The 22,655-nt window shown below is 31.9% G+C and overlaps 3 protein-coding genes across 4 annotated transcripts; 1 reads left to right on the forward strand and 2 right to left on the reverse strand.

Moving 5' to 3' along the window:
* Positions 1-368: 368 nt before the first annotated feature.
* On the reverse strand, positions 369-4,363 carry LOC103488773 (pentatricopeptide repeat-containing protein At3g09040, mitochondrial-like). Of its 2 annotated transcripts, XM_008447666.3 has the most exons (3): positions 3,625-3,773; positions 1,398-3,545; positions 455-1,231 (listed from the first exon to the last, which is right to left on the reverse strand). In XM_008447666.3, the coding sequence occupies exon 2, from the start codon at positions 3,539-3,541 to the stop codon at positions 1,619-1,621; it is 1,923 nt and encodes a 640-aa protein (XP_008445888.1). In that variant the 5' UTR covers positions 3,542-3,545; positions 3,625-3,773; the 3' UTR covers positions 455-1,231; positions 1,398-1,618. The 2 variants fall into 2 exon arrangements, with proteins under 2 accessions (XP_008445887.1, XP_008445888.1); XM_008447665.3 differs by having other exon boundaries at positions 369-1,231; positions 1,398-4,363.
* A 4,084-nt stretch (positions 4,364-8,447) lies between these two features.
* On the reverse strand, positions 8,448-10,123 carry LOC103488772 (transcription factor TCP7-like). Its single transcript, XM_008447664.3, has one exon. It carries the CDS (start codon positions 9,891-9,893, stop codon positions 9,123-9,125), a length of 771 nt encoding a protein of 256 aa, XP_008445886.1. The 5' UTR covers positions 9,894-10,123; the 3' UTR covers positions 8,448-9,122.
* An 8,538-nt stretch (positions 10,124-18,661) lies between these two features.
* LOC103504498 (sugar transport protein 10-like) lies at positions 18,662-21,004 on the forward strand. The gene is made up of 2 exons (XM_008468840.3): positions 18,662-19,578; positions 19,704-21,004. The coding sequence occupies exons 1-2, from the start codon at positions 19,126-19,128 to the stop codon at positions 20,793-20,795; spliced, it is 1,545 nt and encodes a 514-aa protein (XP_008467062.2). The 5' UTR covers positions 18,662-19,125; the 3' UTR covers positions 20,796-21,004.
* The last annotated feature ends 1,651 nt before the right edge of the window (positions 21,005-22,655 follow it).

Here is a 22,655-nt window from a genome sequence, read left to right on the forward strand (position 1 = left end):
AGAGGCCTTACTGACTTAAAAATAAAATTGAAAAGCTGCTAGAAGAAAAAGAAAATGGTAGCAATATTCTACTACATAATAATTAAAGTCATATTGATTCATTATTACAAGCAATAATTTTAGTTTGTGAAATTTAGTAAAAAATGTTTTAGTACTATGATAGTACTAGGAAGGTTTTCTTCTCACGTCGACAAACTCGGACTATACTAATAATACAATGTTGGTTGTAAATTTTAAGTGTCTATAAGCCATTTATGTAGAGCTTTAGAAATTATTGATTGATGATGGTAAGTTAAAGGTTAAAAAGATTAAATAAGCTAAACAAGAGTAAAGACAATGTTATGATTATTGATGATATAAGCTAATTAATATAAAACAAATCAATTACATATTTGTACCAAAGTCCAAACAATATAATTTACATTTAAAGACAAAGTTTCAATTTTTTTTGGGCATTGGAACATGAGAAAGCAAAAGAATGAATTATTATCCAAGCATATTTTTACTTATTTTTTCAGTTAATTAAAAACATGAAATGATTTATAAATTTATTTTTTTAAAAAAATTAAATAAACAGAAGAGTTAATCCCATCAAAATCAAAGACTAACAAGCCAACTCGACCCGACCCATCAATTTTCTAAGATTGGATACAAACCAACATTTTGGAGTTCCGGTCGACACGTGGGCCGGTTGTTTTGGTCCATATCAGGCCCAATCCAACGGTCCAAAACAATTTTAATCTGATGGATTATGTCCAAAAGGCCCAACCCCAAAACCCTGCTTGTTTTGGATTGTTGTTGACTTGCGTTAATTATCTAACTCAAAGCATTTGGCAAGACAGATGACAGTGTATAAATTCACCAAAGCTTTTGAGGCCTAAATTCATCTAATCCACTAAAAAATGCTGATGCAAGGAAAGAAACTATGTAATTCTACCGATGAAATTAAAACGTTTGTTTGGAATGACTTTTCAAGTGTTTAAAAATATTTTTTTAACTACTTAGAAAGTCATTCCAAACATGTCATGATATTTGTTATTTGTCTATCAGCATCAACAAGAGACATTGCATCCTTCACAAAAGAGTTCAGCCATTAGTGGAAGTCTTGTTAGTGACTTGATGTCATTCCTAAAATATAATCCAATAGGAAACCGACTCACCTTATAATTCCACGCAAGCCAAACCGATATCCGATGTTCGATGCTTATGTCCAGGCTGGATTGTCTCTTATCTGAAATAATAGGAAAATAGTGTTTGAATTAGTTGAAGGAGAAGGTATATGTACAAACAGCTTCTTTTAGTCTTGTTGAATATCATATGTTGCTCAAGGAGAAGGCACAATCAAGTCATTTCATTTCACTTCTCAAAGGAGAGATTTTGAATCGCAAGCAATCTACCTGTATTTAGCACTTAAAAACTTTGGTGATAAGTGTAGATCATGGCAACTCTTGGAAAGAGATGTTTGCCTCCAATGCCGCGGAGCTTCATAGAAGACAAGTGAAAAGCATGTCGAGGTTTCACATGAGAATTTCGCAAGCTGCTTTGAAACAATAAGTTTCAAAATCTCCCAGAAATATAGTTAGGGGAAATCAATGCATCTAATTCTATTTCCTTTTTCTTATGTCTCAACCCTGCTATATCCTGGGTCTTTCAGAACCCCTCTATCTGTCATCTCCTTTCTTATATTTGCAGCATCTTCCCAACTATTCCCTTCAGAATACACCTTTGATAATAATACATAGGTTGCATCATTTTGTGGAGCCATTGAAAGTAACTTTTCAGCAGTCCATTGCCCCAATTCTCTATTTCCATAGATCCTACATCCACTGAGCAAAGATCTCAATATGGCAGGCCAAGGTGAAAAAGGCATCGACTCAATTATATATCGAGCATCGTAAAGGAATCCATTCCTTGCCAGCATATCGACTAAGCAACCATAATTGTCACGAGATGGTGTCATACTATAATCCGACTTCATTGTTTGAAATAAAGAACGACCTTGTTCTACAAGACCTATGTGACCACAGGCTGAAATAACTGAGACAAATGAGGCTTGACTAGGCTGTACTTTAGCTATCCTCATTTTTTCAAAAGTTTGGATCGCTTCCCAAGCAAGACCATGATGAGCATACGCCATCATCATAGAATTATATACAATAACATCATTGGACTGACATGACTGTTCGAATGCTCCTTGTGCACTTCCTATATCGCCACATTTTGCATATGCGTCTATAATTGCACTAGCAACATGCACATGGACGCCAAATCCCATCTTTTCTACAAGTGAATGGATTGCTTTTGTTTGGTGATAAGCCGCCCTGCTAGAGCAGCCATTCAATATGCTGCCGAAAGTAAATTCGTCGGGCTTCTTGCCAGATTCCATTAGAATATTCAGAAACATAATGGCTTCATATATATGATTTTGGTGAACCAAGGTAGATATCACAGCTCCATAGGTCGCCATGTCTACAATCTCAAGTTGATTAAAGATCTCAAAGGAACTTTCAAGGGATCCTATTAAGATATAGCATTTTATCAATGAACAGGAAACATACTTGTGAGAACCAAAACCAGCCTTCAATGAAGCACAATGAAGTTGTCTGCAGATCCGTGGGTTCTCAGATTTGCAGGCAGTCTCTACAATGATGGAATAAGTATACTCATTTGCTACAACACCATATCTCAATAGACTGGAAAAGGTTCTGAAGGCTTCCATTTCAAAAGAATTCAAGCTATATGCCAAAATTAACTGATTCCAAGCAGATACAGGTTTGAAAACTAGAGAGTCAAACACTGAGTGTACCATCTCCATTAACCCAATTTGAGAAAACATACTAATAATTGAGCTCAACACCCTAGTTTCATCAAGAAAACCTAAATGTACTGCAAGAGAAAAGAACTGAAACCCAAGTCTGGAATCAAGTAGTACTCCACATTGCCGAAATAGCACCGAGAAAGTGATATGGTTAGGCTTCATGCCTTCTATCATGAACTTGCCAAACAAGTCTACGATTTCATTTTCATTGGAGGAGCCTACAAATACTGTGTTCCATGATATAATGTCTCTGGTTTGCATACTGTTAAAGGTTTTTAGAGCAGAGTTCTTCCTGTCACTTATGAAGTACATATCCATGAGAGCATTCATTACTGCAGTGGATATTAATCCTCGCCGAAGGATGAACCCATGAAGCTCTTTTCCAGAATCTAAATCCTGAATCAACGAGCATGCTTTGATAGCACTAACAATGGTGAACTTGTCCATCTTTATACCCTTGCAGTTTAACAAAGATACAGCACTCAGGGCTTTCAAGCCAAGACCACAGTTAGTATAGCCTCCAATCATGGCATTCCAACAACCAACATCTACTTTCTCCATCCATTCAAAAACCAACTCAGCAGAAGTAATATCCCCAAGCCTTGCATACATGCTCAAAGTTGAACCACCAACAAAGACATTCTGCTCTATCCCAAGTTTCCAAGAAAGACAATGAACACCCGAACCAAATCCATAGGCTTCAACATCCGCACACGCCTTCATAACACTACCAAAAGTAAACTCATTAGGCATCAACCCATCCCTCATCATCTCCAAAAAACTCTCCAAGCACAATTCAAACTCACCATTCTCAGGCAAACTTGAAATGATCAAACTCCAAGACACTACATTTCTCTGAGGCATTTCTTCAAACACCTTAAAGCCTTCACACATAAACCCACATCTACAGTACATCTTAAGCAGATTATTCATGGAGAAAGTATCATAATCGAACCCCAATTTACACATATGACCATGTATTTGAGCACCTAAAATCAATGATTTTGTATTTTCAGATAGAGAGAGAGCAGAGGCAATGGTTTTGGGGTCTCTACCAACTGAGATATTACAAGAATAAGATAAGAAGCGTTCAAAAAATGGATGGAATTTAAGGGCTTTATTAGTTAAAAGAACAAAGCCAGTTCCTAAAGCTGAGATTTTCATGTCATTGAAGTCAAATTCAAGTTGTAATCATATGGTGGGTAATGGAATTTCAGACAAGTTTAAGTTTTTTTTTTTTCTAGAAGATGCAAACTTTGATGATGGCAAATCTTGTTGATTTCTCCTAAGACTACCCTGGCATCAAATAACAAATCTCATCAAGAACCCAAAGTTAAAAAATATTGATGGATGATGGTAAGTTGATGGTTAAAAAGAATTTTAAATAAGTTAAATAGGAGCAAAGGCAATGTTATATAAGCCAATTAATATAAAACAAATTAACTATATATTTGTAGCCATGTCCAAACAAAACAATTTACATTTAAAGAAAAAAGTTTCAATTTTTCTTGGGGTTTTGAACTTAAAGAAAGCAAAAGAATGAATTATTATCAAAAGCACATTTTTACTTATTTTTTCAATAAATAATAGAAAACAAGAAATATTTGATAAATTTATTGTCTTAAAAAAAGAAAAAAATAGAAGAGTTAATACCATCAAACAATTCAAAACTCAAAGACTAACTAACAAAGCCAACTTGACTCAACTCACCATCTTTTAAGGTTGGATGGCCCGGTTCGTTTTGGCCCATATCAGGCCCAATCCATGGTCCGAAACAATTTAAATCTGATGGATTAAGTCCAAAGGGCCCAACCCAAATACCCAACTTGTTTTGAATTTTTCCTGACTTGTGTTAAGTGTTATAATATATATATATATATATATATATATATATATAGAATGTTATTATTCATTTGTCCATTATTGTAATTTATTAGTCTTTAGTTAGAATTTTTATGTACGTCTACATATTGAGTTATTTCATATTTTCCTCTAACTTCACCATGAGCATTTGAGAAAATTAATTAGGGTTTGGGAATTTAAAATCCTTTTGTAACATTTAGGGTTTCATGGAGGGGCGAGTTTATAGTTTTGTACACTTATTATCGTCATCAATTTGTTCACCGTCCATCAACTGTCGTCGTCACTTTCTATGAGCAGCTGCTGGAAGTTTGTTCTTTTTCAACACCATCAAGCTAAAAAAAGAGCACAATCGTTGATTTACTAAACCTCAAATTTTCAAAGCCAACAAACCAGCGTGTGAGTCTCACACTGCCTCTTCCTCCACCACAAGATTCATGCAAGTGATGTGTGGGAGTGCATGAGAGGTCCGTTTTGTGCTTTGTCGACTGGGTTCATCTCTATTTGTGTTTTTTAATTGATATGTGTATGTGTATTTAATTGGTTTCTTTGAAATTAAATCAATGTGAGGGTCTTTGAATAAGTAACTTTTTGATTCTTTGAATTTCTTGTCGTTTTGTTCTAAATTGGGAGCATTAAAAAAATGGATGGAATTTAACGATTGTATTAGTTAAAAGAACTATGCCAGTTTCTAATGTTGCGATTCTCATGTCATTGAAGTCAAATTTAAGTTATAATCAACATAAAACTGATTGACTTATATATATATATATATATATCTTAGTGTATTAGGAACAACATACCTTCAATCCAAATATCAACAATAGATATTGTCCATTTTAGGCATACAATCCTAAAAGATCTCATACTAATAGAGATCGTTGTCTAATTATCCTTACTTATATATTATGATCATCCATGGACCGTGAGTTAAAAGAAACCAAATCATTTAAAAGGTAAACAATGGGATGATTCAAACTATAACGAAACTAAAATAAATATTGTTCATTTTAGGCATACAATCCTAAATTTAGATCCCGTGCTAATAGAGATAGTTTTCCTCACATATATAGAACAATACTTATATACCATGATCATCCTCCCTCTTATTTACATTTTCAACTAACCGTGACTCAAAAGAAACCAAATCATTTAAAAGATGATTTAAAACTATACAAAAACTAAAATAAATCAAACGAGAAGGATCCAAATGTCAAGATTAGAATGAAAAGCTATAAAAAGGTTGGATTAGTGTAGCATCAATTGCCCCAACATCTCAGTGGTAGAGCCTCACTCGTTCCTGCATGGGGGCATTTTTTTTTCTTAATATTTTATCAAATACTTCTTTTCTTTAGTTCTAAAAATCTTAGTCCCATTCCCATAATATAACATTTTCCCATACTATCTTATATATAACAATCCAATATCAAAATGGCCTTTTCTTTTGCCATTGCATTTTCTCGTGCAATATCTACCAAGAGAAATGCATAATATCAAAGTCATCTCAAGTGGGTTGCCTCCATTACCTTTGCTTTTCAAAGTTTGTTTAAATAGTTTTTCTTAAGTTCTTCCCTGGTCACATTGAATATCGAGTTAATCTTTTCAACTCATATCCAAACTATATATATATATATATATATATATATATATATATATATATATATATATATATATATATATATATATTCTTAAACTTTTTCGATGGAATCTTTATCAGGCTAAGGATCGAGATTCACAACTCAGGTCTTACTTAACCTATCTTTCCAAAATTTAATAACCACAACCAAATATTGCGTTTGAAAAGATAATTGTTGTAACAATTTATATTGTTTGTTAGTAGTAGATAACGATAGACACTGATCGACCATGTTTCAACAATCTCGGTACAATTTTGTCAAGGGTAAACAAAAATCTATTTAATTTTCTTTTAAAACATTATGCAATGCTTTCCAAATGTTATATAAAATCTCCCTTAAATCTTGCAAACTTTATCCCAAACTTATGTTTTGAATTTTCAAATTGATTTACCAATTATGCAAATGGATACTTTTAAAATATAGCAAAAGTAAACCAAAACATTTATAAATATAGCAAAATTTGATTGTATATGAGTTATAGACATCGATGGACTACTATCATCTATCATTTTCGCTAGGTCTGCATAATTTTTTGCTAATATTATGCGCACTTTCTAAATTTTTTTTTGTAATATTTGAGAATAGTAATTTTTAAATATTAGAAAGATTAGAAAGGTTAAGTAAGATTTCCAAAATCTCATGCTAATAAGACTTAACCAAAGAATTAGTAGTATGGGTGATGTAAGAGTGAGAAGCACCGACAATCAACATTTTTATTGAATTTTCAAAAAGGGTAAGGCTGCTACCCTTATTTCGGAACTCCCCTTTCTTTAACATGAATTTGAATCATCACAAAACATGTTGAAAAAAAACTAACTAGTATTGTTTTGCACGAACAATAGTCTTCACTCTTAAAAAGAATTCAAGAAAAAAAAATTCAAGACAAGCAAGGTTTGGGGTAATTGAGGTAAACTAAGAATATTGGGACTGTTGGGTATAAATTCCAACTCTAAATATTGGTTTGAATCCAGAACCTAGGGTATCAGGTAAACAATCCAATTTCTTTCTGAAAAATTACATATTTCAAAATTAAAGACTTATGAAATTAAACCTAACACATCCTTGATGTTTGTTTTCTTTAGGAATATAGTTAACCAAAGTAGGTGCGTGAAAATATAGGTGTTCAATGTCTTTTGATAACCATGTTTGCTTTGTAGAAATGTTTCTACTTTTTTTGTTGCATAAGATTTCAATTTGAAAATGCCTTAAATTTACCGAACATTCTAATAGCACCTTTATGATTGTTAATTAACGAAAGCATCCAAACTCTCAAGATACCCTTCAAAAAAGTATTCTAAGATACCTAAGAGTCACCAAATGTCTAGACATCTTAAGTTACTACGAAACAAATACGATAATTCAAATGTCCACTCCGGGAAAAATATTGAATACCCATGAAACAAACAACCCTAAGATATTAGGTATTCCTTATCTCCTAGATGTACTAATCATAAGAACTCTACTTTCCCCATAAATCTTCAAAAAATAACAATAACAATAGGAAAAAAAAATTGAACACAACTAAAATTTATCCATAGATTGTTGCTTTCATCGAAGTTTAAAAACAGAAGGAAAATTTTGAAAATTAGTTAAGCACTTATTAATTGAAAATTGATTTCAGCTTATGAGATATGTAGATAGGTGAGAGTTAATTCAGATCAGTTCAACGGACTCCAAGATGAAGTGCTCTTTACTAAAGCAGTTGTGAGTTTCTCACATTTTGAAAATAAGTATGTGCTTTCAAAAGAAGCAGCAGGTCATTTCAGCAGTTATGCCTATAACCACCCCCTTGTCTCCCTCTTCATTCTAAGAGAGAGAGAGAGAGAGAGACCCCCAAATTTCACTCCTAAAAAACTTTGCCATTAACAACAACAGCTCAATTTGTTTTCAAGTAAGGAAACAGATTCATTTCCACCCCCAACTCATCAATTTTCCTACCATTGCCTTTCTTGTTCCTCAAAAGCTTTACACAATCTTAGATCAATACACATGCTCTGTTCATAACTACCAAACACACAAACAATCAATCGAACTCATATCAGATAATCGCGGCATTGGAAAGAAAGAAAGAAAGAAACAGATACTAATCAGTGATGATATCATGTAAAAATGTTGTTTACTTGCAAAAATGGTAGAAAAAACCAATGGGATTTTTATTCACATCAGAGAAATCCCAGAAACAATCCACTGACATAAACAAGAACAAGAAAAATAATAATAATGAAAATAATAAAAAACACCCATTATTGTCAAGCCAACAAATTCTAAGAATACAAATGGAATTCTTTAGAAGAAAAAACAGAGGTCTTACAGAGTGAGAGATTGGAGCTTCATCTTTTCAAATTCGAAGGGTAGTGACCATTGAAGAAGAAGCTTCAGAATGGTCTTCAATGGTTTCGTCGTCACTGCAATAAGTAAGCCGATTACGGCCAAAAACTGAAGCTCCGATTCAATGTTCAACAAATCTGCTTCCCCTGTTCGAGTTCATCAATCGTCAATTTGCAGCAGCGATGAATCTTGAATCTTCTTCTCACTCTCATAAGATGGAAGAAGAAAAATAAAACCCTAATTTTTGTTTCTAGCAATTTCAAACCCTAAAGTTCTAATCTGAACGAACTCATCCATGGAAAATTGAAATTCGATCTACGAATTCTGATTTCCAAGCAAACTGAAACCCTAGAATCCTACATTCCCACTAGAATTAACCCTTTTTTTCTTAGCTGCACACAAGAAAGCAATTGACACACAGATAATTTGTACAAAATACGATGAAGAAGAACAAGAATATCCCCAACCCATTTCAACAATTAGCGAGGGTCATCTTCCCGCCGTCCAGAACCACCTCCACCGGACAAAGACGCCAGTAAATTCAGATGACCAGGAAGGTAATTCCCCACTCTGGCCGCGGACGCCTCTCTAATCGGCTGCTGCTGTTGAGCAAACAACGACGCTTGTTGAGAAATCCCCCCCTGTTGAACCACCATCTCCGACGGAGCCGCGGCAGCAAAACTCCAAACCTGCCCATAATCGGGTCTAGCCGGAATCGCCCAATACCCACCTGGCCCGGTCGGACCCACTATGGACCCAACCGCTTGACCCACTCCTAACCCATCGTCTTTAGCATCATCGTCGGACCTAACACGCTTGCCAAGAATAAACGGCGTGGGACCGGAAAGAGCTTGAGGACGTGAGAGGGAAAGAGTAGAAGTAGTGGAAGAAGGGGAAGAGAGAGAAGCAGAGCCGCCGCCATTTCCTCTAACGGAAAGAGAAACAGAGGAGAAATTAGCAGGAGTAGTACCAGTACCAGTAGCAGCAATAATAGAAGGCTCGGCTTGACGAAGAAGCCACTCGATGGTTTGACCGTCGGACTTATGACCAAGTTCACGAGTCAGCTGGAAGACACGAGCAGCGCAGATGATGGGCATACGGATACGACGGCCACGACCATCAACCTTACTATGACGATCCTTAGAAGGAGGCTTTTTAACAGCGAGGGCTCCATTGGAAGAGGACTGATTCTTGTGAGAGTCGATGGCGGCGGCATTGGAGACGCCATTAGTATGATCAGAATTAGACATGAAGAAGGAAGATGGGAGGGGAGGGGAGGGGAGGGGGGGTCGAGTAATTAGGAGTGAGATTGAAGAAGGGTTAGAAGGAGGAGGTAGTAGTGGCTGCCATTGCTGAAGCTGAGAGGAGAGAGAGGGAGAGAGAGAGAGAGAGAGAGAGAAGGAAGAGGAAGAGGAAGAGGAAGAGGAAGAGAGGGGTTTTGGTTAAAGGGAGGGGTAATTTGGGAAGAAAAGAGGGCTAATGATTGAGAGAGGCAGGAGCTGGTGGAGACAGAAGGAGGGCACATGGGTGGTGGGCTCCACTATTCATATCCCCACAGCTCATACTCTCTTCTTAAACCTCACTCTCTTTCTTTCCTGCTTTACTCTCACGCGCTTACTATTTTCATTTTATAATATTTATTAACTTCTTTTCAATTCTAAATTTTATAATTTTATAATTTTATAATTTTATAATTTTTATTTTTATTTTTATTACTACATCTTTAACCATTCAAATCAAGTTTGTTTAATTTTAGTAGTGTTGCTGTATTTTACTTTATGTTTTCTTCCTAACTATAACCCCATTTTTAAATATTAAATTGGATTGAATTTCTTCTTCAATTTTTGGGTTGGTCTAAAATATCAAACTCAATCAATGTATAAATCTTGTCATTTAATATTTTACATATATATATTTTTTGTTTATTTGAATGGAGATGGATCATTCTTTAACAATTTTACAAAGTTTTAAGTTTAATTTCTTTTTAAAAAAATATTTAGTAGAAATTAGATACGTGAATTGAATAGTCAATCTAATTGTATTTAAAAGTTATTCGAGACACGATTAAAGAAATTTCAATTGAAATTTTAAACTATAATTTGGACCGGGGAGTGTTTACAAGTGAACAAAAATTGTTTATAAGAACCTACAAAATCAAACCAAATTGCCCCTTAAATCTTTATTAATGGATTTTAATGGTAGAAAAGAAGAGAGGAATAGAGGAAACAAAAAAGAAAAATTTTAAAAGGGAGACAATGACGGTATCGACCATTGATGCGTGGAGGGAGAGAAGATATTTAAATTTTTTTTATCGTTTTATTTTCACAATAAAAAAAATATTCGAGAAAACAAATTTTCTGATTTCGAGTTTTAAAAAATAAATGTATCTTGTGGTCGTATTTCAAATTAATCGTTTTAGTTATTGAAGTTTTAAGAATTTTTTGTTTGAGTTTTAACGATGAGTTTAGAGAGGGTGGGACAGTCACAATAGAGTGCCATAAACACCCTTGTTCATGTGGGCATTGTGTAACTACAAAAATGTTAATCTTAAATGAAAGTTAAAATCTAGCTTGAACAAGATATGTTTTATGATTAGGAAGCATAATGTTAAGCTTCTTCGAATTGGGGGTCCATCTCAAGAGGTGGACATACAGTTGACATTCAATTGAGTCATCAATATGATGGGAGGATTTGCCGTGTGACCAATGTGTCTTGTTATGCTTGCATTGAAGCAATGTAAGAGGTATCATGTAGATTATTGTTTGCAACTCCATGAGCTTCTTGATTAGTTGTGTTAGTTGTGCCTAGATTTGTAGGCACTAGTCCACCGCTAATTTTAGGCTTAAGTCTTTCTCTGATCAGTTGGGCCAATTCCCTCTCCCTTAGTTGTTGAATCAAACTTATCGAAGTTGTCAACCTTTTGAATTGGATCAATATTACTTTGTTTGAAAATCCGAGTTCCATAGAGGAGGTTGAGGTAGGGGGTTGGTCCCTTATTGCAAGAACAATCTCTTTCTCTAGGTGCTCCAGAGGAAGTGTAATGATGTAATTCTATAATCTCGCTCAGGCGATAATTGTTCCTAGGGATTCTATGCATGCTCTCATGAATAATGTTCTTTCTCATAGTTTGGACATTATACTTATTTTATTTATTTAAAGAAATCAAAGTAAAGAATTAAAATTTAAACCTAAAAATTTTATTAAAATTTCCTATAATAAAAATAAAAATAAAAATAAAACAATCAACAATATTTATTCTTTAGTCTTTCTCATGATTCTACGACTAAACTAACATGTGAAACCTTTTCGTAAATTTTCAATTCCTTGAAAATTAATAAAAAAAACGGGTTATTTTAATTTTTATTCTTCGACGGAACAATTTTGCAACCAAGTATCTATGCTCGATTTTATTTATTTTCTTGTTCCCTATTTTTATTTTATTTAAAAAAAGTTTCCACAGGAAAATAAAAATAAAATAAAATTTACAGGTCAAAATAAGAATTGAAGTTAGAACTTTACAGTCTTGTTCCAGCAAATTTGTAAAGATAAAGTGAAATCCTAAGAACAAAGAAAATAAATAAATAAGATAAAGTGAAATATTAAGAAGAAAGAAAATAAATAAATAATTCATATTTTATGATAAAATGATAGGTATAGTTAAAGAGTAAAAATATTAAATGAGGTGTTCGATAATAGTGGATAAGATACTCTAATAAGTAACTTAAAAAAAAAAAAAATAGACACTTTTAATCTTTGACGAATTTATAAGAATATATTAAAAATTTTGATGGAGTAATTTTTATCATTATTTCAAATTAAAAAATGATTTTTAGAATAAGTAGAAAACTAAAAAAATGTATACTTTGTAAAGTGAGGAAAAAAAAAAAAAGAAGAAAGAAAGAAAGAAAAAAAGAAAAACAAGTATTCTTTAAAATTAAAATAATAAAAGAGTAATTTTTCTAAGATCAAAGAAAAATAAGATATAAACCAAGTAATTAAAGAGGATAAATATACTTTTTCCCCAACCATTTGGATATTTCATTTTCAACATGTTTAGAAAGTTCTTTTAAACCTATTTTGGAGAAAATATTGATGGTGTCGTATATTCCTACTTTTTCAATTATTTGTGTAGTGATATTTAATATCTAATTTATTATTGGACTATTATTTAAGTCTTGTTTTGTTATTTGAAATTTATATTTTTTTCTCATAAATTAATAGATTTGTAGTTACATTTTAAAAAACATTAGCAAAATTTTGAAATTTTTTTTATTTAATAATGATAAAAAAATATTGTTTATAAATTTAATTTTCGAAAGTATAAAATAAAATGATTAATATAAATTTAAATATTTATAAAATTTAATGACAAATTATTTAGTTCAATCTAAATCATTCGAAAAAGTTTAGAAATAATCGTAAAAAAATTGAAGCTTTTTCAAAAATAAAAAATATAAACATAACTTCTCGGAAAAAATTATTAAAGACAAAGTGTTAGGGTAAATATTTTGTACTTTTTCTTTTTTATTTGAAAATTTTCTCAAAAAAAAAAAAAAAGAAAACTAAATAAGATTTTATCTCTTGAGGAAAAAATGATATAACCGATTTATTTTAATAATTTGTTTGAGAATATTAGTGATTTTCAAGAAAGCTATTTGAAAAGCTACCACCAAATAAAATTGTAGCAAAGTACAAGAAAAAAAAAACCCAAATTTACCATTCTCTTATAATAATCTTCTTACCCTTATGAAATTTCCAAAGAAAAACTATCTTTTTAATTTTTAAAATTTGAAGAATATATGTGTAATTGATCCCAAGTTTTAAGATGTCAATTTTAGTCTCAAGTTTATAAACATAAATTTGTTTTCATCTTTCAATTTTGTAAAGTACCTTTCTAGTTCTTATTTTTTTTTTTAAATAAATAGGTTTAAAAGAGGGAAATAGTAAAAAAAAAAAAAATACTTACATTTTATAAAAAAAAAACCACTCCAATAGATTTTTGTCTTCTAGCAATTTTTTTTTGAATAACTTGCTTTTATTACTACGATTTTTTAAAAAATCCCTTTAAGCGATCATTTATTCCTTTGATTTAAAAAATAATAATAATTATCTAACGTTAAAAAATAGTTTTAGAGATGAACTAAAATTTAAAATATAAATTTTAGAAAACTTTTGATGATACATTTTTAAAATCAAGAAATTAAATAGATCTATTTATTAAAATTAAGAAACTTTAGATTTTCTAAAAATAAAAAAAATTAATAAATTATTTACACTCTGCCAAAGAAGACTTATTATATATAAATATTTTATTTTGAAAAGTAGTTAAGAAGAAAAAGGAAGACATAAAAACGTAAGTAAGGAAAAGGGAGAAAGAGATAAGAAAGTAGAATTGCAAAAATAGCCCTAAAGAGTAGTTTATTTAGGGAGGGGGGGAGAGAAGAAGGAAAAGGAGAATTAGGAGGGGGTTTGATTGATACATATAGAAATAAAACAATAATTAGTGATGATTAGACGAAAACCAATGGTACTTTGCCAACAAAATCCCGTGTAATGCGGCTTCTATTAAAAAAATTTAAAAAAATAAAAATAAAAATAAAAATTCAACTCACCAAATGTCGTGTTTTGGCCTTTTCCTTCCTTTTCCATTAATTTAATTAATAATAATAATTCATTAACTTTGTTTTTAATATTAATAATATTTCTTTTTTGTCTTAATTATTAACCACTACATTCTAATTTATTCTATTAATTTAATATGTCACACGACGATTTTTGAGGATTGTGTGATTGATATGATATGTTGTACTTTTTTTTTCTTTTCCCTCTTTTTAATATATATCTTTATATATACATTTTTTTCTCTTTTAATCATTTTTGGTGGAACATTCTTCAATCTCCTTTTATTGTGCTACATCATCAATCCTACTTTTCTTTTTCTTTTTTTAAAACAATGGAGAACAATTTATTTATCTTCTACCCCCTATGCTTTTTCTAATTGCAATTTGATTATATGGTTTCATTTGTATATTCTTCCGATATATATACTTTTTTCTTTGAAATTTCAAGTGGAAATTGGGACATAAAACGATGAAATAGTAATCTGTTATTGTTTTAAAATTTTTATGAAAGTTTTAAAAGTAACATTGTAACTATGAAAGATATTGATATTTTTGAAATTTTCAATAATTAAAAAAATTATAATTTTGACTTTAAAAACATTAGATCTTAAAACTACTTCTTATCTTATATGAATTTTTTATTCAGTTCTTTTTTTTTTTTTAATTTAAATTTTAATAATATATTAATGATTTTTTTATTGCGAGTTTGTTAGTTTTTTTTTTCTTATACAGTTGTATATATTTTAGCAATTTGTTATATTTTTCTTTAAAAAGCTACATTTTTAAATAATTTTAATTTTTTTTATTATATTTAAAATATAAATACAAATTTATATCTAATAAAGCAATTGATTTTTAAAAGATTCAAACTTTTCAAAAACTCGACCAAAAAAATCATACCCAAGATTAAAAGGAGTAAATTATCACAAAAAAAAGCTATTTAAAGTTAGGAAATCACTAAACACAAATCTCAAAGGGTAAATTTAAATTCAACTTATGGTTTAGATACTGAAAAGCTATGTTTGAAAAGAACCCATATAATAATAAATAACGATACAAGGGAAATCCAATAAGATGACATATTAATATAAATATGTCACCCATCTTACACAACTTTTTTTTTTTAAAAAAATATAAAATATATCAATTAAGAAGCATTCAATTGTGGAAACATTTTAAAAGTATTAGAAGGAATTTTAAATAAAGAATAAGATCCACGTTTTGCCCTAAAAAACTTTGGGAAATAAATTCATACTTTTTTTAGTACTATATTTGTATATATATTTAATATTATATGTATAAAATAGAATATTTGATTTTGATCTATGGTCTTATTGACTCGGTAAAAAAGTGTGTATATATATTTTGTTTAAGTAAAGTCCTTAATTAATTCTAGAAGACACTCCAAGTTTACATAGCTCCTTTCTGCCCAAACATTATTTTGCTTTAAATACTAATTATGTAGTTTTTGGCTTTCCACATTTGAATTTGGACATGGATAACTAGAAGAGATGCTATGCCCATTTACTACACCCTATGAAACTCACCTCAAACAAGATAGATAATTTCCAATTTGGATGGTAAATGGAGGACACATCCGGGACAGTTTTTCACCTATTAACTAACACCATGGACACACCGCTTACATTTTTCGTCCGGGACCATATTTCAATGATACTTTATTGAGATGGTTTTTTTTTAATAACGAAACTTTTGAAAAATATTTAAAAATATAATAAGGTGGATTTTGATCAATTCATCTAGATAGATTGTGATGTTTTACTCTAATTTTGTAAATTTTTTTTGTTCATTTTTACTATGTTTTAATATAGTTTATATATATATATATATATATATATATAACTTTAACTATTAGCCATTTTAAATTTTACTTTAACCATTTTGTAAATATAGTATGTTGGAAGCGTTTGATGAACACCCCAAATAAATAATCACCTAATAGAATATTTGATAGAAAACAAAAACCTTTTTGAAAGACTTGTTGTGTATATTCAACTCACACTTGGATGATTTAGATTACAACATTTCAATCCTATTTATAGGATTGTCATAAGAACAATTCATATCACAATTAAATACAACAAATTAAATCCTACATTTAACTAAGGTGAAACTCTTACTAAATTAACTCTAACATTTTTAACTCACATCCTTCTCTAACTTACATAAATTAACTCACATATAACTTATTTATTTAAAACATTTTTAATTTTCAACATAGTAAAGCACCAAATAAGGTCCGTGTAATAAAATAAAAAAGTTCACGATATTTTCATAAATATTCCAAGTGAATAATGTTGACCATGTTCACTTCTTTTTATTCTTTTTCTTTGCCATTTATTCATATTCTCTTATATTATTAATTTCTTCTTACTATTACTTCTTCTTCATTTTACAATATTATGATTATTTATGTAAATGTTTATCAATTTCTTCGTTTCCTCTTCTAGAATTTTTTCTTCTTCTTCAATATTTCTTATCTTCTTTATTTTTTCTTCTTGATACAAGATCAGATCGTTTAGACTTGCTACAAGATCGTTTAGACTTGTTACAAGATTAAACTAGGTATAAGGGTACAAAATTGTTTAGATTTGGTACAAGGTTACAAGATTGTTTAGACTGGATACAAAATTATTTTTTCACCCGTGCATGATTGATTAACATGGGGTACAAAATTGTTTTCTTTTTTTAAAATTATTTTATACGATATAAATATTTTAAAGGTTTGTTCTATTTTAAAAATTATTCTATATTTTTTCCCATGAAATGTTATTTATTTTATCATGAAATTCATAGCATTTGGGTTAATAGAAAACTTTATTTTAGAGTGAATTAAGTTTAAAAATTGAATAAACTAAACTAAAAAAAACTATAATATGTAAATTATGTGGAAGAAAATGAAGTACTTAATAAAATTGTATGAAGTGATATTAATCTACACTCCGTAGATTTTAGAATATAGCGTTCATGTGGTCTTATAATTCTTCGTTCGAGATGGAGAAAGAAAATACATGAAAATACTAAACTAAGAAATATATAAATCGAAATCTCAAACTCATAAATGCATGCCATGCTATATATCAATCCAAAAACCATAAACTTTCAATCAAGTAATTTACACTTCACTACATTCTCGTCTTACAAACTGATATCCATAATTTACATTTCTATATTACATTTACAACGATTAAGAACTGAAATTAATTGGAAAAGTGTGGCAGAAACATCTCAATATTTGTTAAACAAAGAGAAAACAATGAGAAATAAGAGGAGAAGGTCCGCTACACACCGGCCGCCTGCGAAATACCAGATCTATGTTCGGCTACAGACCGCCGGCAAAGAGAAGATACACACCGAATAGGGCTACAGACCACTGATGAAGAGAAGATACACACTACCATCTAGAAAAAAATAGAGATCATCCAGGCCGGAACATTATTATTAATTCAGAGAAGAAGAAAAAAGTTCTAACTGAGGATTTGGAGAAGGAGAAAGGAAAGCAGGAAGCGGCAGAGGAAGGAGGAGGGTTTTGAGAGGGAGTGTTTGGAGAGATAAATGGTGAAAATGAGGAGTGAGGGCACGAGAGAGAAGATTATTTCAATTTTCACCAAAAGGTTTCGTCCTTTTTTTTTCTTCAAATATTCTTTGACGTTTACAAACCGTCATAAAAAAAAAGATACTTCTTAACGTTACATTGGAAAAATAAAAAAATATATACCATTCGACGTTTAGTTGTCAATGTATTTCTTGGTGCCCATTAAGCTTTGCTCGAGTTAGAAGGATACAACAATAGAATATTTTAGCATATGGGAGCAAAGTTGTTCTAATAAGTACTTGGAACTATCCATTTTTTTTTTGTCAAATAAGTTATTTTTTGGTCTAATATGTCTTCAACCTATTGAATGTTGATGACTTACTAAACTCTCAATTCCAAAGTTTAGGGTTGGAATAAACAATAAATTCAATTTAACATCATCCAATTTACCAGTTACTTTTATGAATATGTAACATGAAGAAGTGCTTGAAAAGTTTAAAGTTCAAAACCTATTAGTTTGAAATTTGGAAAACTAGAGTAATAAGGCCATAATCAAAGGATAAGCAAGTAATAAATTAAGATCAAAACAACAGATGATGATGATTAATGGATGGACAATTAGAAGAGAAAGATAAATTTGTAAAATATTCTAAGAATAGGCAAATTGGGAAAATTAGTTGTGTTTAAAGAAATAGAATCCACAGGAATTGGTGGAGGGAGAAACCCATAATTTAAGGATAATGTTGTTTGAACAGTGAGATGATAAAAATGGGGGAAAACACTAAAAATGGAGAATTGAAAAAGGGTATATAAGAAGGGGAATGAGGAATGGGGAAAAAACAATTTCACAGGGAGAAATAGAGGATAAAGCTGTTATCTTTCTAATTTTCTTTCCTGAGAAATGACATAACAAAGGGATTTACATTTTTAATTTTGTATTAATTCTTTCTTCTTTTATCTCAGTGGATGTAAGGGTCTTCCGTTTCTCTTATTATATATATATATATATATATGTATATATATTATACTACTACTTACTAGTTCATATCTGTGTGTATATATATATATATGATATTCTGTTGCTGAAAGACCCCAATATAGTCATCCATCCACTGGTGAAATCTTTTTTATTCAAATTCTACCCTTCAAATTGAGTATTTTGGAAAGAATTGATATAAAAAGAAAACATATTTTATGATTAACAGTGCAGATTAATATATAATCTGTAATTTCTAGTACTTCTGAAGTTAATCCCTTTTCCTTTAATACAATTTACATATTTGATTTGAAAAATAAATTAAAAAAATGGCTGGAGGAGGATTTGTTGTTGAAGGAAGAGGAAGGAATTATGAAGGAGGAGTGACTGGTTTCGTGATAGTGACATGTTTGGTGGCCGCCATGGGAGGTCTTCTGTTCGGTTACGATCTTGGAATCTCAGGTGGGGTTACTTCAATGCCAAGTTTCTTGGATCAGTTTTTCCCATCTGTTGTTAAGAAGATGAAAAGTGCCCATGAGAGCGAGTACTGTAAGTTTGACAGTGAACTCCTTACTTTGTTTACCTCTTCTCTTTACCTTGCTGCTCTCGTCGCTTCCTTCGCCGCTTCCGTCGTCACCCGTAAATTTGGTCGGAAACCATCCATGTTCTTTGGAGGTCTTTCCTTCTTACTTGGTTCCATTCTTAATGGTGTTGCTAATAGCATTGCTCTCCTCATCATTGGTCGATTGTTGCTTGGTGTTGGTGTTGGTTTTGCCAATCAGGTATGTATACAATTTATCCTTAATTCCCTTTCTTTCGTTACAAACACAGACATATTTATACATGTTTATGAATCAATCCATCAATCATTCGTTCATTCTTGGCTTTTGCATTCTTGTTCTTTCAGTCTGTCCCCGTTTACCTTTCTGAAATGGCACCAGCCAAAATCAGAGGAGCTCTCAATATGGGCTTCCAAATGGCCATTACAATCGGCATCTTGGTGGCAAGTCTTGTCAATGTCGGTACAGCCAAAATCGAAGGCGGATGGGGATGGAGAGTCTCACTCGCTCTCGCCGCGGTCCCCGCCGTGATGATGACCATCGGAGCCATCTTCCTTCCTGATACTCCCAACTCCATTCTCGAAAGAGGATTCACAGAGAAGGCCAAGACGATGCTCCAAAAAGTTCGCGGTACCGATAATGTGGAAGAAGAGTTCCAAGACCTTATGTATGCAAGTGAAGCTGCAAAGAAAGTAGACCATCCATGGACCAACATATTGAAGCCACAATACAGACCCCAACTCGTGATGTGCACCATAATCCCATTCTTCCAACAACTCACCGGCATTAACGTTATCATGTTCTACGCTCCTGTTCTATTCATGACTCTAGGATTCGGCGACGACGCATCTCTAATCTCGGCCGTCATCAGCGGTGGTGTCAACGTCCTTGCAACCTTAGTTTCCATCTTCACAGTGGACAAATTCGGACGCAGAATCTTGTTCCTCGAAGGTGGAATACAGATGTTCATCTGCCAAATCCTAGTGGGAACCCTAATCGGAGTGAAATTTGGACTGAATGGAGAAGGAACTCTATCAAAATTCGACGCAAACCTGATTCTATTCCTGGTGTGCACATACGTATCGGCATTCGCTTGGTCTTGGGGACCATTGGGTTGGTTGGTACCAAGTGAAATTTGCCCGCTGGAAATTCGATCAGCAGGACAGGCAATAAACGTATCAGTGAACATGTTCTTCACGTTCATCATCGCACAAGTGTTCTTGGCGATGCTTTGCCATATGAAATTCGGACTGTTCTACTTCTTCGCAGGGTTTGTGTTGATAATGACGGTGTTTATCTATTTCTTCTTGCCGGAGACAAAGAATGTGCCGATTGAAGAAATGAACAGAGTATGGAAGGCACATTGGTTTTGGGGGAAGTACATTCCTGACGAGGCAGTCATTGGCGGCCCTGTCGAGCAGCATAACAACGATGTTTGAAGAACAAATCTATAAACCTTCACCCAAAAAAAAAAAAAAAAATGGAGAAGAACAAGATAGTATTTTATTGAACCTATTAGCCTCATGTCTTTCTTTATTTACATTTAATTTCTATTTTGTTGAGGTCCTAGCTCTTGTTTTTCTCCTTGTACATTTCTACTTTTATTTGTAAATTAATTTATAATTATATTATATATTTATCTAGTTAATCTGTGTTGTTTTGTTCTACATGCATATATTGGAACTTGGATGTCTTAGAATTTAAAAAAAAAATATTAAATATGCATGTCAAAGTGTAACTATAGTCTAAAATGTATTTGAAGCAATGAAAATGGGTCACAAGTCTTGAACCAAATTTCATTGCTTATAACTAAAGGAAGTGCTTCAATGGACACTATATATCAATGTAAAGTAGTCACCGATTACACAATGATGTGATGATCCAACATTGGATGTGTATTGAATAGTACGATTTTTCTCCCAATAGAATGACCCACTGCCTCTCTTATACAACTTGATTGTTCGACCTATTACATTTATAGCATATAAATGTTTTATGTTGATAAAGTTTTGTGGATTAATTCGTATGTTTTCTTCTCTATGCCATTCAAGATAAATGAGTTTGCTCTCAACAATTCTTATGCGTTGGGATAGCTAGACATAGACTTATTATTTATGACACTGACTTGATAATATAATAAGTTAGATTATATTCAACAGTGTGTTATATCTTTTAGAACATTTAGTTCGGTTGGACGTGATATTACATCTCTAAGCACTCGAGAATCCATTATTGGACCTTCCCGCCCCGTTAGCATGAACATAAAATTTTCCCTTTGTATCGTGCGAAAAACGCATGGACGTTCGTTGCTATATCCCCTTTACTTGTTATATACCTTAAGCGATCACAAACACTGATATTATTGACCTCGATACATATATTGTTCAATGGCACCTAGACAATTATGTAGGTATAGATTTCATGGAATATTCCATCATTTTGCTATTCTAATATAGCAAAGACTTGATGTCAAGTCAATATTGGATATTAAAGGGATATGTACCTCGAAGGATTTTTATTAGGACATGATTGGTTTTGGTCTTTTCAGCAGTGCCTCGTGCAATTGCAACATTACATTTAGAACAAAGTTGAAATGCTTGGAAACTGTCTTTTGGGAACTTGGAGATTGATTCTTAACATCGTGAGCCAAGATGTGCAAAAAGACACAACCATCATTTCTTCCCCATCTACCACTTCCATGCCCACTAAGCCACCAATTGTTCTAAGTAAAAAACAACATACGACAAAACATCTTCTATCTGTTCTGTTCTTGTACTCTTGCGACAACACAAATCTGATTCATAGACTATTCAAAAGCATGCTAAATGTTTTATCGGATGCTTAATGTATGGTACCATGATATTCAATCCTCCTATGATCGTTTAGTTAACAATTGTAACTGGCACTAAGAACTCGAGAGACCGTACTCAATAATGTTGGTAGTTCTTGTGGGAGCAAACTATTAGAATCAATCCTAAAATGCAACTGTGTGACCCACTTGTTATTGCATCCGTTATGAACTCTACTTTTAACTCACATGCAAATTCCTTGAAAAATGGTAATTTGCAATGATGCCAACAATGGCTACTATGGTTTAGGATTAAAGGCCAAAGGAATTTAGAGTTTAGAATTTAAGATTAGAGGTTTAAGAATTTCGATTTAAGGTTTAGGAGGTTTAGTTTGGGTTTAGGGTATGGACATTAGGTTGGAGTTTGGAGTTTTGGGTTTATTGAGTAATTTAAGGCCATTGTATTTGGTTATTTTTCATATGGTTGATTATAGCATAAAAAGGTTTGTGT

This window comes from Cucumis melo, chromosome 10, assembly GCF_025177605.1.
Source record: "Cucumis melo cultivar AY chromosome 10, USDA_Cmelo_AY_1.0, whole genome shotgun sequence".
Lineage (NCBI taxonomy): Eukaryota > Viridiplantae > Streptophyta > Magnoliopsida > Cucurbitales > Cucurbitaceae > Cucumis > Cucumis melo.